The following is a 14680-nucleotide window of genomic DNA, read 5'->3' as shown; positions in this document are numbered from 1 at the left end:
TCATGTGTGCGTAGAAAGTTTTCGCGGAGAAACCACTTTTTTATTTCAGAATCTAAAAAGATAAAATACGTCACATATATACTGCTATATAGCCCTGCAAAATTTCACTTTTTTGCCGAGACAAAATAAAAGTTTTTTCGTCACGAAACTCATGTCCAGGGCATATATTTCAGATCATCTGGAAAATCATTTTGTGTTTCGATTTTTAAAATATGTTTTGAAGCGGAACTTTTCAAAAAGTGGGTTCACATGCCCCCATGTTCCATATATGCAGTCTCTAAATACTTGGAATACTTAAGAGGCTAGTACAGCCTTCTGCAGGAAAAACACACGACATGGCATCCCTGTCAGACAGTATGAACGCTACACTTGTTTCTGCAGCACACCGCTAACTGGATACAGCACCAGGCTAGTTCCAGGCTTCCAGCGGTCCTAACTTCCAAATTCCAAAGGTAGAAATGTTTAGTGGAGAATCTTGATCTAGTAGCCCCCTCACTGATGCTTGTGTGTTGTGTCTCGACCGTATATATTCATCGCCCATCTGTCTTCATCACATGTCATCATGGTACTCTCACCGCTTTGGGGCTTGACATCATGAAAACTGGTGCGTGCAAAAATAATCCGCATCTTGCAGTTGTAGAAGGTCAGGTCAACATATACAAAACCATTTCAGTAATGCAACTGACAGAGTAGAGTAACCAAAGATCGCCAATCACACAGGGGATTTACAGTTATAGACGTGTATCAGCCCCCTACAAAACCCTCATTGTGTGATCCATAATACAGATCCTTTTTGGCAAATTCTAACAAAGCTATAACACACAGCCATATGTTCTAGAGGATTAGAGTTACACAACTATTATCACGTCCAAGTTCAGGAAGATCCAAAGATGCCTGCCTTGCACGCTCCTCAGACTATACACGAGCGCAGTAGGGTTGGGCAATTTACATATGAATTCCCACGCCGGGAAAACCCTAACCAATGAAATTTGGCTGCACTGAATTTTCCACATCCCTGCCTGTTGTCCTGCAATTCAAAATTCGTCATATATCAATCAGATCATCATTCTCGAAAAAAAAAATCAGATCATACAAGGATATAAGAACCATGCATGTTTGTAACAATATAGCAGACGGCAAAGCAGCAATGTTGCAGCAACAGTGTTACATTATAGTGAGAACATCATGTTGGCTAAGGAACAACCGAACAACTGAAGGCAGATGAGTAACTCACTGCCAAATACTGAAACAGCATCCAAGGGGTTTTTATCTACTGTCAATCCATATGTGGTGTGTACTCGAAGTCTCGAACAACATAGAATGGTTTGTTGCCTTCCCTAAAAAACATATAACGGTTTGTTTGGTTGGTACCGCGGTCAATGCTACCAAAGATATGGCTGGCATTGCTTTCGTTGCCTATACTTTGGGCAAGGTTGGCAAGAGCCAACAGTCAAAAAGGGCAAAGGGGTATGCTCATGCCAAAACATTGGCACAACCATCCAAACAAAATCCAAATGTTGGGACATTTCCAAGCAATTTGTAGATTTACGCACAAACCAAATCAAACCTAAGATCTAAGCACTGAATTTGTTTTTTGTAAAAAACTTCCTTTCCAGGGACGTGGAAGGACCGGGCAGTCGCGGTGCTCGTCGTTGCCGTCGTGCTGGTGCCATTCGGCGGCGCTCCAGACCTAGTTGATCTAGGTCGTGTGGCCAGCTGAGTTGTTTTCGTCGGTTTTCCCTGAAAAACTATGCCATGCTGGTTTTTCTTGTATGGTTTTCCTTACAAACTGGACACGGGTGTTGTGTTTGTATCGGTTTTCGGCCAGTTTCCCTTATAAAAAGGCCAAATTTCCCTCGACTTAATGAAAAGGCAGAGCTCCTGCCGGTTGCTTAAAAAAAATTTGTACAAAAGAAGAAAATGTCAAGTTCCAGATCCACTAATACTACGGACACGAAAAAGGGTCATGCGCAAGCTGAGGTAAGAAGTATAATGTCTCCTATTTCAATTGATTTAGGAATTGAAATTTTATAATGATCTAATCTATGGCGGTCTAGTGGCTATATTCCTTAGCTTCAAGAACCTTTGGTCCACACCAAATTTGAAATACATATTGATTGTGTCTGTAGGCATGATTGCACGATTTTAGCCCATATACTGCTTGATAGATAAAACATCTTTTTTTTCAGATACTTTTTAGTGTTCCTTTTTCCAGGGTATACTTTATTAGCATCAGGTGCTACTAATTTAATCTTCGACAGTATCCTGAAAATTAACTAAATTCCAATGCCATGGCAACATCAATGCAGTTCACTGAGAAAAATGAGTTACCATGTGTGTGACTTACAATGACTGTGATAGCTGACTCCAGTTCATCATCAGGTGCGACTGAGGATGCCTATCCAAATAACTCCTACTAGAAACATCATCTTCATCAGCTGCATAAGTTTCGGAATGGCCTGATGCTGCAGGAGGCGACCAAACTGGGACCACACCACCTTCTCGCCCGGTCCAGCTACTTGACGCTTCTGACACAGATGTCGCAAAAACGTTTCTCATACGGTGCTGTGGTTGCTGGAAGTTATTGTGATGGTGAATGCCATTGGTTCTAACAGCATTTCCTGTGCTACGGATCATTTCCTGCCCCTCAGTTCGTTGCTCAAAATGCATACGGGATGGTACCTCTGCCCTACTATCCTGGCTATTCCCTAAATCAGCAGAAACTTCTGTTTCAACTCTGTTCAGTGAAGCTGTCATGGTGGGCACCATCTGGTCCTGACGTCTCTGTGCAGTCGTGGGCACATTGGCCGTTACCCTGGCTGGTTCCCAATGAACCTCCATCTGTAAATCTTGGGGAAATTCGATTAGTGGCACATCCGAGGAGTCGCCAAGGCCTTCCTCCATCCCAGTGTCCATTGCGGCCCTAGATGCTGCCTCAAGCTGCCACATTTCTGATAGGGCTTCTTGCAGCCTGGCTTTGGCTGCATCTAGCTCAACTATGGGGAGAGGATAATTGGAGCCTAACTCAACTCCTGCAGCTTGCAGTACAGACGCAGGTGCATCCCATGGGTGGTGTATCCATTCTGTTGGCAGCCTTGCAAGTTCAGGAAGCCATCGTCGGACGTATTCCCCATGTGGATCGAACTTGTAGCCTTCAAACTGATAATGTATGATAGATTCACAAGAGAAAACATCAGTATTCAGTACTCCTTTTCATCACTGAATAGTCTCTTTTTCTACAGAAATTAATAGTTGCACGTACCTGAGGGTTGTCAATGTGGTCGAGCTCTCGGCTATCAGGGAGAGAGCCAGAAATGTACTGCCAACCTAGCGCGTCACTCTCAAGATCAGCATCCAGTAAAGTGTCCCAAAAGTATTTCATCCCCCATCGCCATGGTAGTTGAAGGACCTTGACGAAAAAGCTTGACACCACCACACGTATACGATCATGTAACCACCCTGTTGCCCACAGCTCCCTCATGCCAGCATCAACAAGAGGGTAACCAGTCCTTCCCTGGCGCCAAAACTTGAAGGTACACTCATTAACGATCCAGGGGAAGAATCTGAGGTGTGCAAGGAGGGGCTTCTCATGGCTGCACGGATGATTGAAGCAAAGATACCGCGAGTACTCTCGGAGACCAATGGAACGCAGGAACAGGGTGCAGCTCTCCTCAGCTGCGTGGTTGCCCTCGTTGCTCCATACGAGTTGCTTCATTCGAACAAGGTGGAAGACCTTGCGCACACTCAGCTCCCCAAAATGCAGGTAAGGTGATAGGAGGGAGGTGTTTGCGCTATCTGCTTTCTTGCGGTTCACTGAGTAGTCAAACAAAGGGCCATTCAGGAAGGCAGTTAGCGCCTTATCAGCGTTCTGCCAGCCTGGTGACCATGCTCGTGCGAGAAGCGCATTGCTTCCCCTCTCGGAGTCATCCTCGAAGATCAGATCGTCCGATGGGCACATCGATAAGTCACCTGTTGATTTTTTGTGTCAGTGAATCAGGTGAGTACATTCTAATATCAACTGGTGATGCACTGCTTGAAAATATTATGATAGAAATACAGAAGACTGAACATAGATTTGCAGACTTTATGTTCTGAGCTATACTAAACCATAACGTTTGAAATGGGGCAATCACCTGAGTTGATCTTCTTAGGGGGCAGCAGTGGTGCTGGGGGATCATACGGCATACTCAAGCACCTATTCCAGAACGGCATGAACATGTTGAATGGATTGCCTTCATCATCGTTGACCTCCCATGGATCATAGAGAAGATCCGCATTGAAAGATTGCACGACGATGCCCTCCGCCGCCAGCATCTCCTTCAGCCTGTGGTCCCTGACCAGCGAGATCGGATCTGAAAAGATGGCCATGACACAGTCATTGTTGAGTTAGATGAGGGCATGATGCCTTCTATACGGGAACAGACCATATGGTCTCTACAGTCAGGAACAATCAGTTAACTGAGACTAGCTGAAAGTGCAACTGCCCAAGTGTCTGGAGAGTATAGCTAAACAAGGTTAGTGCCTCATTGAATTGGTTGGTTGGGGGCAGCAGAAAAATCGCAAGGCTGTAGTTTCCTGAAATGTTCATAGTATACTAATTGGGGAAAGCGTAATCCCAGATGGCCAAATTGGGAATCGCTACGCTACTCCAATTGACATGCACAGTAGAGGTTTGTTAGACTCTCAAGACCATGACTGCCACATACTGGGAAGGACAATAAATTAAGATACGATATGATAATTTAGTAGAATAGATCTGGTTTAGCTTGGAACACATCAGCCGGAAGCCAAAATAAGGAAAAGGTAGCTGGATTATTAAATTCTTATGAAAATAGTAACTTGTATTTTACATCTAGCTAAGCTAAGTTGAAGTTAATTTGGATCATCAGCAGCTGAGAATTTAGCAAGAAGGGAGATCTTGGCGAAGAAGAAGAAAGCTTTCTTTCTTATTTAGAGAACAGGCATAGGAGAGCAAACACAAAGCATATTTCAACCGAAAGGGAGCAAGCAAACCGTAGAGGTGGTTGAAGAAGAGGTGCGTGGCGCCGGTGTCGCGGACGAGCTGGAGCAGCGCGACGACGGCGTCGGGCGACCTCCGCGTGACGAGCTTGCCAGCGCCGAGGCGTTGGAGCGAGGCCTCCAGGTGCTTGAGGCTCTGGCTGAGCCACCACCGCGACACGCGGCCCGGGAAGTAGGGCCCGTCCTCCTCCGGCGACCAGACGTACGCCGGCACCACCTCCCCGGCGGTGCGCGCCGCCGCCGCCAGCGCCGGGTTGTCCTCCACCCTGAGGTCCCTCCGGAACCAGACCACGCTCTTCATCCCGGCGGCGTCCCCGCCGCACATCGACGAGGAGGAGACCGACATGGCCGGCCAAATCCAATCCTATCCTATCCCGTCCGTCCAAGAACCCACCCCGAGTCCTCGGATCAAGAGGACGTCGGGGAAACCATGAATAGTGTGGAGCTCAGGCTCAGGCTCTCGAGATTCCCCGAGAACAGTGTGGAGCTGCGCTGCAGCTGGATTGGATTGGGTTAGGTGATTCTTTGGCGTCTTCGACGCAGGAGCCAGAGCTAGCTACCGCAAGGAGCCATTTTTGCCTCCTCCTATTTTTCTGCGTATTTTTGCGACTATTTTCCGATTGTTTTTTCGTCTGGTGTTTGTTTGTGTTGTTGCGGGCGGCAGGTTTTGGCCGTGCACTTGTGGTCCAATGGTGTGGCCTGTGGATATCGGTATTGCTTTTGCTTGGCTGGGTTTCATCTAACTTTTCCTCTCCTCCATTTATCCTGGTGACCATTCTCCTCTCCCCCTCGGATAATATTCCTTGGGTTTGTGCCAATCTTATTTGCTATAGAAATCAACCGTGCATCAAAGATTCCAACGAAATCCCACCCTCCGATGGTTTTAGGGACTAATAGTGATAGGAGGACATCACATCTCCGAGATACGACCAATCCTAAGCTTTTCAAGTCGATACCATATTCCATACATGATTCGCCTATATCGCCGTAAATATGGGTGGAGCTAAATTTCCGTGGGGGCAATTCGAATGAGGGCGCAATTCTAGTATAAATTCGTTTTTTCCCAAGTGTAATTCTTTTCAAGCATGAATGGATTAGATTGTGTTGGCGTCCGAAACCCACCGGCGAGCAACGACGGGCAACACGAAGAGCCGGAGGCTCCTAATGGCTGGCCCCCTGGTCCTCGGCGACGGTCCGCAAAGCTCCGGCACGCACGTCCGATCTTTGGTGCAGGGCGTGCCACGACCTATACAGTCAGGAAGGTGATGGATTGCTTCGCTTAGTTTCCTGCATGGCATACACGTAAACATTAAATACGAGCCTCGATCGGCTCTCAGGTTGTCCTGTGAATCGGCTCAAGGAGCCGATCCACCCATGGTTCGTATGAGGTCTACGATCACATGGTGGTCCTGCTTGATCAATATAAAGCTAAAATGACCTACGCCGATTTAGGGTTTTCACCGCATAATCGGAACATCCTACACGTGATTGAGCCTGGCATCCATGCAAGATGATAATAAACCAGCCCTAGATAAGGCCTAAAAATCAACATAGAGTTGATCCCCGGAACATCTTATCTAGGGCTAGCAAACTACACCCTACATGCTACTGGATCCTTCAACCCGTTTGCAAGGCCTAACTATGCAGATATCAAACTAATCCTTGAAGAACAAGGAGTAATCATAACGGATCGGATCTACTAAACACGGATCAAGCAAGGTGCCGCCCTTACACCTAAAACAGGTGTAAAGGCGGCTAGAAGTCTAGGGATAGCATGGAGCAAAGCATGTATCGTGGTAAAACAATGCTAACCCTAACACATCTATGATAACTACGTTGCTCGCCATCAACAAGGCTTCAGCACGAGCAACGCATGAACAACGAATAAACGTATACTGCCTAGATCGCAAGATGCGATCTAGGCAGCATGATGCTTACCCGAAAGAAACCCTCGAAACAAGGGGTTGGCGATGCGCCTAGATTGGTTTGTGGTGAACGTGATTGTTGTCTTTTCTCAATAACCCTAGATACATATTTATAGTCCGTAGACTTTCTAACGTGGGAATAATCCCAACCGTGCACGAGCCAAATTCTAATCTAACCGACACGTATCCTACTATATTTACAGATACACGTGCAAACTAGCCCAAACTTCGTGTACAAGGCCGATTCATGTATATCTTCCGTGTATATTCTTCAAGCCCATCTTAATCGCGGCCCACCTCTGATCCGGTCAAATTCTGGTGATAACACATGCCCCCCTGGTTTTGGAAATGATAATTCCAAAACCACTATGCTTTTTCTTCGTCGGGTCATGTCGTGGCAGAGCAGAACCGTCGCAGTATCCTTCATCATGATGCCTTGCCTTCTCAACTTCTCTGCAAGATTTGACAGTTGTTTTTTTTTCTTTTGGGCACCACTTCCTCGGAAACTGCTGTGGCATTGAATCTCCACTATATCTCCCTTTTATTTAACCTCTTCGAACAGTTGGCCACTTTATCCCCTTGCTCTGTTCTGGCCATCGGCACTAAGAAACCCCAATTTCAGTAGCAATGTCTTCCTCCTCTTCCTCCTCCGCCTCGTCGGATCTCTCCTCCCAGTCCTTCTCCTCCTCCTCCTCCTCCTCCCGCGAACCCACGCCAGAGTGGGATCCGATGGCAGCGCATAACAAGCGCGCCCCAGAGGAGTGGGACCAGGAGGACCACGCCTCCTCCGTCTGGTCCGAGGACGACAAGTCCTTGACCAGCGGAGACGAAGACCTCCAGTTCCTCGCCGATGGGGAACTGGAATCGGAGAGCGAGGATGACTCGTTCTCCTGGGACGACTATACCTCCTCCGAGGAAGAGGAGGAGGAAGACGACGACGACTCCCTCGAGGACTACCCGCCGGCAAAACGCATCCGCGCGGGGTCAGACGACGACGACAACGATGATGAAGATGAGGAGGCCCCCAATGAGGGCTACCGGAGCAGCGACGAGGAGCCCGCCGGCAGCAGCACCGACGAGAGCTCCGATGGCGACGACGAGGGTAGCGACGGTCCGTAGAATAGGATCTACTAGTATAGGTCTAGTAGTAGTAGCAGATTGGTCAATAGACCTTTCTTTTGTTCTTCCTCCCTTGAGCAATCGGCTCTTTCTTTGTAAGAAATCCCCTTTATTAACGAAGAAAATCTTCCTCTATTAATTTTGTTTTCTCGTCAATTTTGCCGATTGTCAAACGAAGTCAACGCGTAAAGAGCCGATGGCAGGGCATCGGCTTTTACCATAAAACGCGTTTTAAGGCCAAATCGGTTGCCTATTCATGCAGTCAAACAGATCTTATCCGTGTCCACGCCATCCTCAAATTTCAAACGCACAGATCCAACTCCTCAGCAAATCCAGTGGGAGAATCATCTCAAATGCCATGGACTCTGGCCCGACCTGATCTGTTAACCTGCTCAACTGAGCTTGTTCCTCTAGAGTTGATGAACATGCATCGGCTTTTCATTATTCTAAAGTCGATGTTCGTGCATCGGCTGTACTGGTATCCATATTTCTCAAGTCGATGTCTGTGCATCGGCTGTGATTTGCATAAATTTTTTTTTACTGGCCGATTTTATACATCGGCCCCCATGTTTCACTGTCCATCGTCCCACAAGCTTGGGAAATATTTCTTGAGGTGTTGACCATTGACGGCTACTGGGAATTTAACGCCGTCCAGCTGCTCGAGCATGTATGCATTGCCCTTCAATACTTGATCGACTTTGTACGGACCGTGCCAATTAGGAGACCATTTGCCATATGCTTTATCCTTGGTTCCTAATGGCAACACGGCTTCCCATACTAGATCACCAACTTGAAACTCCTTTGGTCTCACCTTCTTATTGTATGCGCGAGCCACCCTGGCTTTGTTCTCTTTAATCTTCTCCAAGGACCAAAGTCTAAGTTCCGTTGCATCCTCAATAGTATCACTCATCAGGGCTGCATATTCTTCCGCTGTTAGATCATTCTGAAACGTGACACGTCTCGATCCAGCCGTAATTTCCCAAGGCAATACGGCTTCCTGCCCATAGACGAGCTGGTATGGCGAAGTTTTTATAGCTCCATGGCATGACATGCGGTAGGCCCACAAAGCTTCTGACAACGTTTCATGCCAAACCCTAGGGTTCTCGTCAATTTTTCTCTTGATCAGCTTGATCAGGCTCTGATTGGACGCTTCAGCTTGCCCATTGGCTTGAGCGTAATATGGAGATGATTGGATCAGCTTAATTCTCATCTCATCACAGAATTTTCTGAATTCTTTAGAGATGAAGACCGAACCTCCATCGGTCGTGATGGTTTGAGGAATACCGAACCTATGAATGACGTGTTCTTTCACAAATTTGATAACATCTTCTGATTTTACCTTCTTCATAGGGACGGCCTCCACCCATTTGGTGAAGTAATCTGTAATGGCCAGGATCCACTCGTGGCCTTTGCTCGACGCGGGATGGATTTTGCCGATCATATCCATGCCCCAACCTCGGAATGGCCAAGGCTTGATGATGGGATTCATTGCTGATGCTGGCACCATCTGAATCTTCCCGAACATCTGACACGCTTGGCACCCTTTGTAGTAGTTGAAGCAGTCCTCAAGCATGGTGGGCCAGTAAAACCCTGATCGCCTGATCATCCACTTCATCTTATGAGCCGATTGGTGAGTTCCACAGGCGCCTTCATGCACCTCATGTAAGAGCCGATTAGACTCAGTTGGTCCCAGGCATTTGAGTAGTAACCCTTCCAACGTCCTATAGAACATGTCATCTCCTATAAGGACATATTTCATGGCCTTGTATCTTATACGTTTAGGTGCCCCCGAGCCGAATCCTTCAAGTAATTGAAGATATCGGCTCTCCAGTCATCCTGTTCCAGGAACTGCACCTCAACTTCTGACCCGTCTGGTATGTCCTTGTAGCCTGACGCCATCTGTGCGAGATCATTAGCGTCGGTATTCTGAGATCTTGGGACCCAATTGAAGTTGATGTACCGAAAATGTGTCATCAGCTCACGACATTCCATCCAATATGGGAAGAGTGACTCACTCTCGCACTTGTATTCGTCCGTGAGCTGGGAGATCACCAACTTCGAGTCTCCAAAAAGCTCCACCGCCTCTGCCCCGGCTTCCAAAAGCAACTCCATTCCCTTGCGCACTGCCTCATACTCAGCGACATTGTTGGTGCAAGGGGTAGATAGCCTGATAGAGAAGGAATATGTTGCCCCCGAGGCGACACGAGTAAAATGCCAATGCCACAACCATCGTCACAAGCCGATCCATCGAAGAACATAGCCCATGCATGCACAGATAGTGCTGCTATATTAGAATTGATCCGTTCAGCTATGAGATCGGCCAACGCTTGTTCCTTGACTGCTTTCGCAGGCTGATACCGGAGATCGAATTCCGATAACGCAAACATCCACTTACCAAGTCGGCCTTTCAAAACAGGAGCCGACAGCATGTGCTTGACAACGTCTGACTTGCATATGAAGATGATTTCTGCCGTCAAAAGGATATGATGAAGCTTGGTGCAGGTGAAGAATAGGCAGAGGCATAACTTCTCGACCTCAGGATACCTTGTCTCTGCATCCAACATCCTTCTCGCCGAGGTAGAAAACGACCTTTTCAACACCCTCATAGAGTTGCACCACTATTTGAAGCGATGGACGTGTCGCCTACCGATAAGTAGATATAGAACGGCTGTCTTCTTGAGGTGGAACTAGCACAGCGGCGTTGTTAGATACCGCTTAATCTCGTCAAACGCCCGCTCTGCCCCCCAGTGAAACTCGTCATCAGATTTGATCTTCACCAACGCCATGAACGGCTCGATTCGTCCTGATAGATTAGAGATGAACCGTCGGACGAAGTTGATCTTGCCGATGAGACGTTGGAGTTCCTTCTTCGTGGTAGGTGGCTGCATGGTACGGACTGCCTCCTGACTTTTCAGGCCGATCTCAATTCCTCGTTCATGAACCAGAAAACCTAGGAACTGACCGGCCGTCACACCAAAGGCACACTTCTTTGGATTCATTCTCAGTCCGAATTTCCGAGTTCGGTCTAGGATGCGTCGCAAATCATCCAAGTGTCCTTCCATGGAAACTGACTTGACCACCACGTCATCGATGTAGATTTCCACCAACTTGCCGATCAGATCATGAAAAATGTAATTCATGGCTCTTTGGTACGTTGCACCGGCATTCTTCAGCCCAAAAGTCATGACCACATATTCAAACAAGCCCACCGATCCTGGTACTCTGAATGCAGTCTTGTGTATATCTTCTGGAGCCATGAAGATTTGGTTGTAGCCAGCATTGCCGTCCATGAAACTCAACACCTTGTGGCCAGCAGCTGCATTGATCAATGTTTCTGCCACAGGCATTGGATATTCATCCTTTGGAGTGGCTCTGTTGAGATCTCGGAAATCTATGGCCACACGCCATCGGCCGTCCTTTTTCTCTACAGTGCGATCGGAGATCCATTCAGCGTACCTGCATGGCCTGATGAACCCGGCGGCTAACATTTTCTCGATCTCCTTCTTGACTTCTTCGAGAATTTCGGCCTTCATCTGACGTGCTCGTTGTTGGAACGGCCGAAATCCTTTCTTGAGAGGGAGCCGATGCTCAATGATGCTCCTGTCAAACCCAGGCATCTCCGTGTAATCCCATGCAAAGCAATCTGGGTATTCCTTTAACAGGGCTATCATCTAGCTCCTGAGATGTGGATCTAACTTTTTGCTGATGAAAGTTGGTCGTGGCTTATCCCCAGGACCAATGTCGACTTCTTCTAGCTCATCAGCCAATGTAAACCCATACCCTAGCTTTCCATCACCTGTTAGATCGACGTTGAACACATGCAAAATGTATGGCGAGGATAATAATATGGGCCGATTGCTGGAATCGGCCCCCATCTTAATTGCATTGCTCAATGAAGGTTTACATCTTGGTCGTGCGTCACTACGACTACGTGGCATGCTTGAGACAAGATCATCACTTTTTATTTTTTGGGGCCGATCACAAGGATCGGCCTTGCCACGTACATCCATAGCCTTTGCTCTTGTTACACGGTCAGGCCGGTTTATAAGACCAGCCTCACCCCGTTTTTTGTCACGTCGATGCGCTCGCAGTCGTCCAAAGTGATTCCGGAGAGTGGCTCTTGGCCTGCCGTCTCCCAAACGTTCATGCCAGCCGTTGAGATCTCGGCTGAGTCATCTGCGTGGACGACCTCGACTTCATATCCATCCCACTGTATTAAGCATTGGTGCATCATGGATGGAATGCAACAGTTGGCGTGGATCCAATCTCTCCCTAGCAGGACAGCATAGGTGCTCTTGCTATCGACAATGAAGAACGTCGTAGGGATGGTTTTCCTTCCTACGATCAGATCCACGTTCAGAACACCTTGTGCCTCTGATGCTTGGCCGTTGAAGTCGATTAATGTGACGTTGGTCTTGATCAGATCCGAGCTAGAGCGTCCCAAACGACGTAGCATGGAGTATGGCATGATGTTTACTACCGCTCTGGTGTCCACCAGCATCTTGTTGACAGGCTGCCCATTGATATAGCCTCGTAAGTACAGGGCCTTCAGGTGTCTGTAGCTTCTTTCTCGTGGCTTCTCAAAAATAACCGGCCGTGGGCCGCAGTCAAGTTGTGCCACAGATGCCTCTCCTGTTCCAGGAGCACAAAACTCCGCTGGAAGGATGAACACCATGTTTGTGCTAGCCGATGTCTCATCATCGGCTTTCCTTTGTTTGGGGCGCCACTCTTTCTTTTGTGGTCGACCCTCTTCGTCCAGAGTTCGCTGAATTTTCGCGGCCAGATCAGGCCGCGCTTTCCTCAACGTATGCAGGTATAACCTTTCAGCTTCCTCCAAGCCACGTAGTCGCTGAACCCTACGCTTTTGGGAACGGCTGAGTCCATCAGGGCACCACCTTGGCCGGTGGTACTTATCTTCTTCTTCTTCATCGTCGTCTTCCAACTCCTCGAGATCTTCCACCCGAGAGGACTCAGCTTGTTTGTTCCGAGATGGGAGAGGTCCTAGACGCTTGAACACTGACACGTCTCCTGTGCCCTTCTTCTTCTGTCTACATTCTGGGCAGTTGCCGATTGTGGGCAACCGGCTCATTCCTGAATCCCAGCAGTGTTTGAAGAAGGGACAATCCCAGTGCTTGTCCAGGTCGTCCTGTTCTCTTGACTTCTCCTTGGCATGGCGCTCATATCTTTCCTCATCTCGATCATGTCGACGATGTCTCCTGGCGTCTCTGCTAGCCAGACGATCTCTTTCGTCGTCGTCGCTGTATCACCGGCGCTGGTCGTACTGACTCACATATTTGTTGAGGAGATGATCAGGGAGAGGTCGTTGATATCGCACATTCTTCACTTCTCCCTTTGTGATGTAGCGCTTGCCATCGTGTCGGAGCCGATCGCGTGGAGCGGCTTCCTCCTTGTCCTTGCCACGAGAGCGGGTGCCCTCGTCTCTGTCCTTACCAGAGTGGTGTCCAGGCCCGACCATGTTAATGCTGAACGAGAAACCTGGCTGGCACCTCCCAGGGTAAGTGAACTCCACCATGTTAACGGCGGGGAAGGGGTGCGTGTCGACTTTCATGGCGTACTGGCTGAAGATTAGACGCCCTTGTTCTATCGCCATTTGGATCTGCTGACGCCACACCCTGCAGTCGTTGGTGGTATGGGTGAACGTGTTATGCCATTTGCAGTATGGCTTTCCGTTCAACTCCTGTGCCGTGGGGATTTTGAGGCCTTCAGGTAACTTTAGCTGCTTCTCCTTGAGTAAGAGGTCAAAAATTTGCTCAGCTTTGGTCACGTCGAAGTCAAACCCTCTTGGAGGACCTTGTGGCTTAACCCACTCGCAGGACACGGGGCTTGCCCCCCGAGTCCACTCAGCCACTGCTACCTCTTGATCTCCTGCAGAGCCTTCATCTTCCTCTGTCTCAACCAGGGCTACCGCACGCTTAAATTTGTCCTGGTACAACTCTGGGTGGCGCTGTTCTTATAATGATAGTTTCTGAACCATATGCGCCAGTGAAGGGTAATCTGCTTGGGAAGCCATATCCTTGATCGGCGATGGGAGACTGTTGACTGCCAAAACCCACCGGCGGGCAGCGACGGTCAACACTGTAGAGCCGGGAACAACCTAGAGCTGCGGCTGGCTGAGGTCCCTCCGAGCGATGGCCCGCAAAGCACTTCTGGTCACACGTCCGATGCTGAGTGCAAGGGCGTGCCACCTGACCTATACCTGGTCAGGAAGGTGATGGAGATGCCTCGCTTAGTTTCCTGCATGGCATACACGTAAACATTAAATACGAGCCTCGATCGGCTCTCAGGTTATCCTGTGAATCGGCTCAAGGAGCCGATCCACCCATGATTCGTACGGGGTGCACGAATATATGGTGGTCCTGCTTGATCAAGATAAAGCTAATTAGATCTACGACGATTTAGGGTTTTCACCGCATAATCGGATCATCCTACTCCAGGTTGGGCCTCGCGGCCACGCACGGTGATCGTAAGCCGATCCTAAGCAAGGCCTAAAAACCAACACGAAGTTGATCCCCGGAACATCCTGTTTAGGACTTGCGAACGACACCCTACGTGCCGCTGGATCCTCCCCCCCTTTGTAAGGCCTAACTATTGCAGAT

At 48.4% G+C, this 14680-nt stretch overlaps 1 protein-coding gene across 1 annotated transcript; it reads right to left on the bottom strand.

Moving 5' to 3' along the window:
* Nucleotides 1–695: 695 nt before the first annotated feature.
* On the bottom strand, nt 696–5709 carry LOC127335074 (cryptochrome-1). Its single transcript, XM_051361666.2, has 5 exons — nt 5014–5709; nt 4134–4352; nt 3263–3969; nt 2348–3159; nt 696–1027 (listed from the first exon to the last, which is right to left on the bottom strand). Exons 1-5 carry the CDS (start codon nt 5363–5365, stop codon nt 976–978), a joined length of 2142 nt encoding a protein of 713 aa, XP_051217626.1. The 5' UTR covers nt 5366–5709; the 3' UTR covers nt 696–975.
* Nucleotides 5710–14680: the final 8971 nt, after the last annotated feature.

This window comes from Lolium perenne, chromosome 2, assembly GCF_019359855.2.
Source record: "Lolium perenne isolate Kyuss_39 chromosome 2, Kyuss_2.0, whole genome shotgun sequence".
Taxonomy (NCBI): domain Eukaryota; kingdom Viridiplantae; phylum Streptophyta; class Magnoliopsida; order Poales; family Poaceae; genus Lolium; species Lolium perenne.
The sequence above is the reverse complement of the archived record's forward strand: the minus strand, read 5'-3'. Positions and strand labels throughout refer to the sequence as shown.

What these genes read in the sequence shown, in the direction of transcription:
- LOC127335074 (XM_051361666.2), bottom strand. Translation starts at nt 5,365, where the DNA reads ATGTCGGTCTCCTCCTCGTCGATGTGCGGCGGGGACGCCGCCGGGATG. An exon ending in CTTCTTCAACCACCTCTACG is followed by an intron (nt 4,353 to 5,013) that starts GTTTGCTTGCTC and finishes CCATCTTTTCAG; the next exon opens with ATCCGATCTCGCTGGTCAGG. An exon ending in AGTCAGCTATCACAGTCATT is followed by an intron (nt 1,028 to 2,347) that starts GTAAGTCACACA and finishes TTTGAATTGCAG; the next exon opens with GACAACAGGCAGGGATGTGG.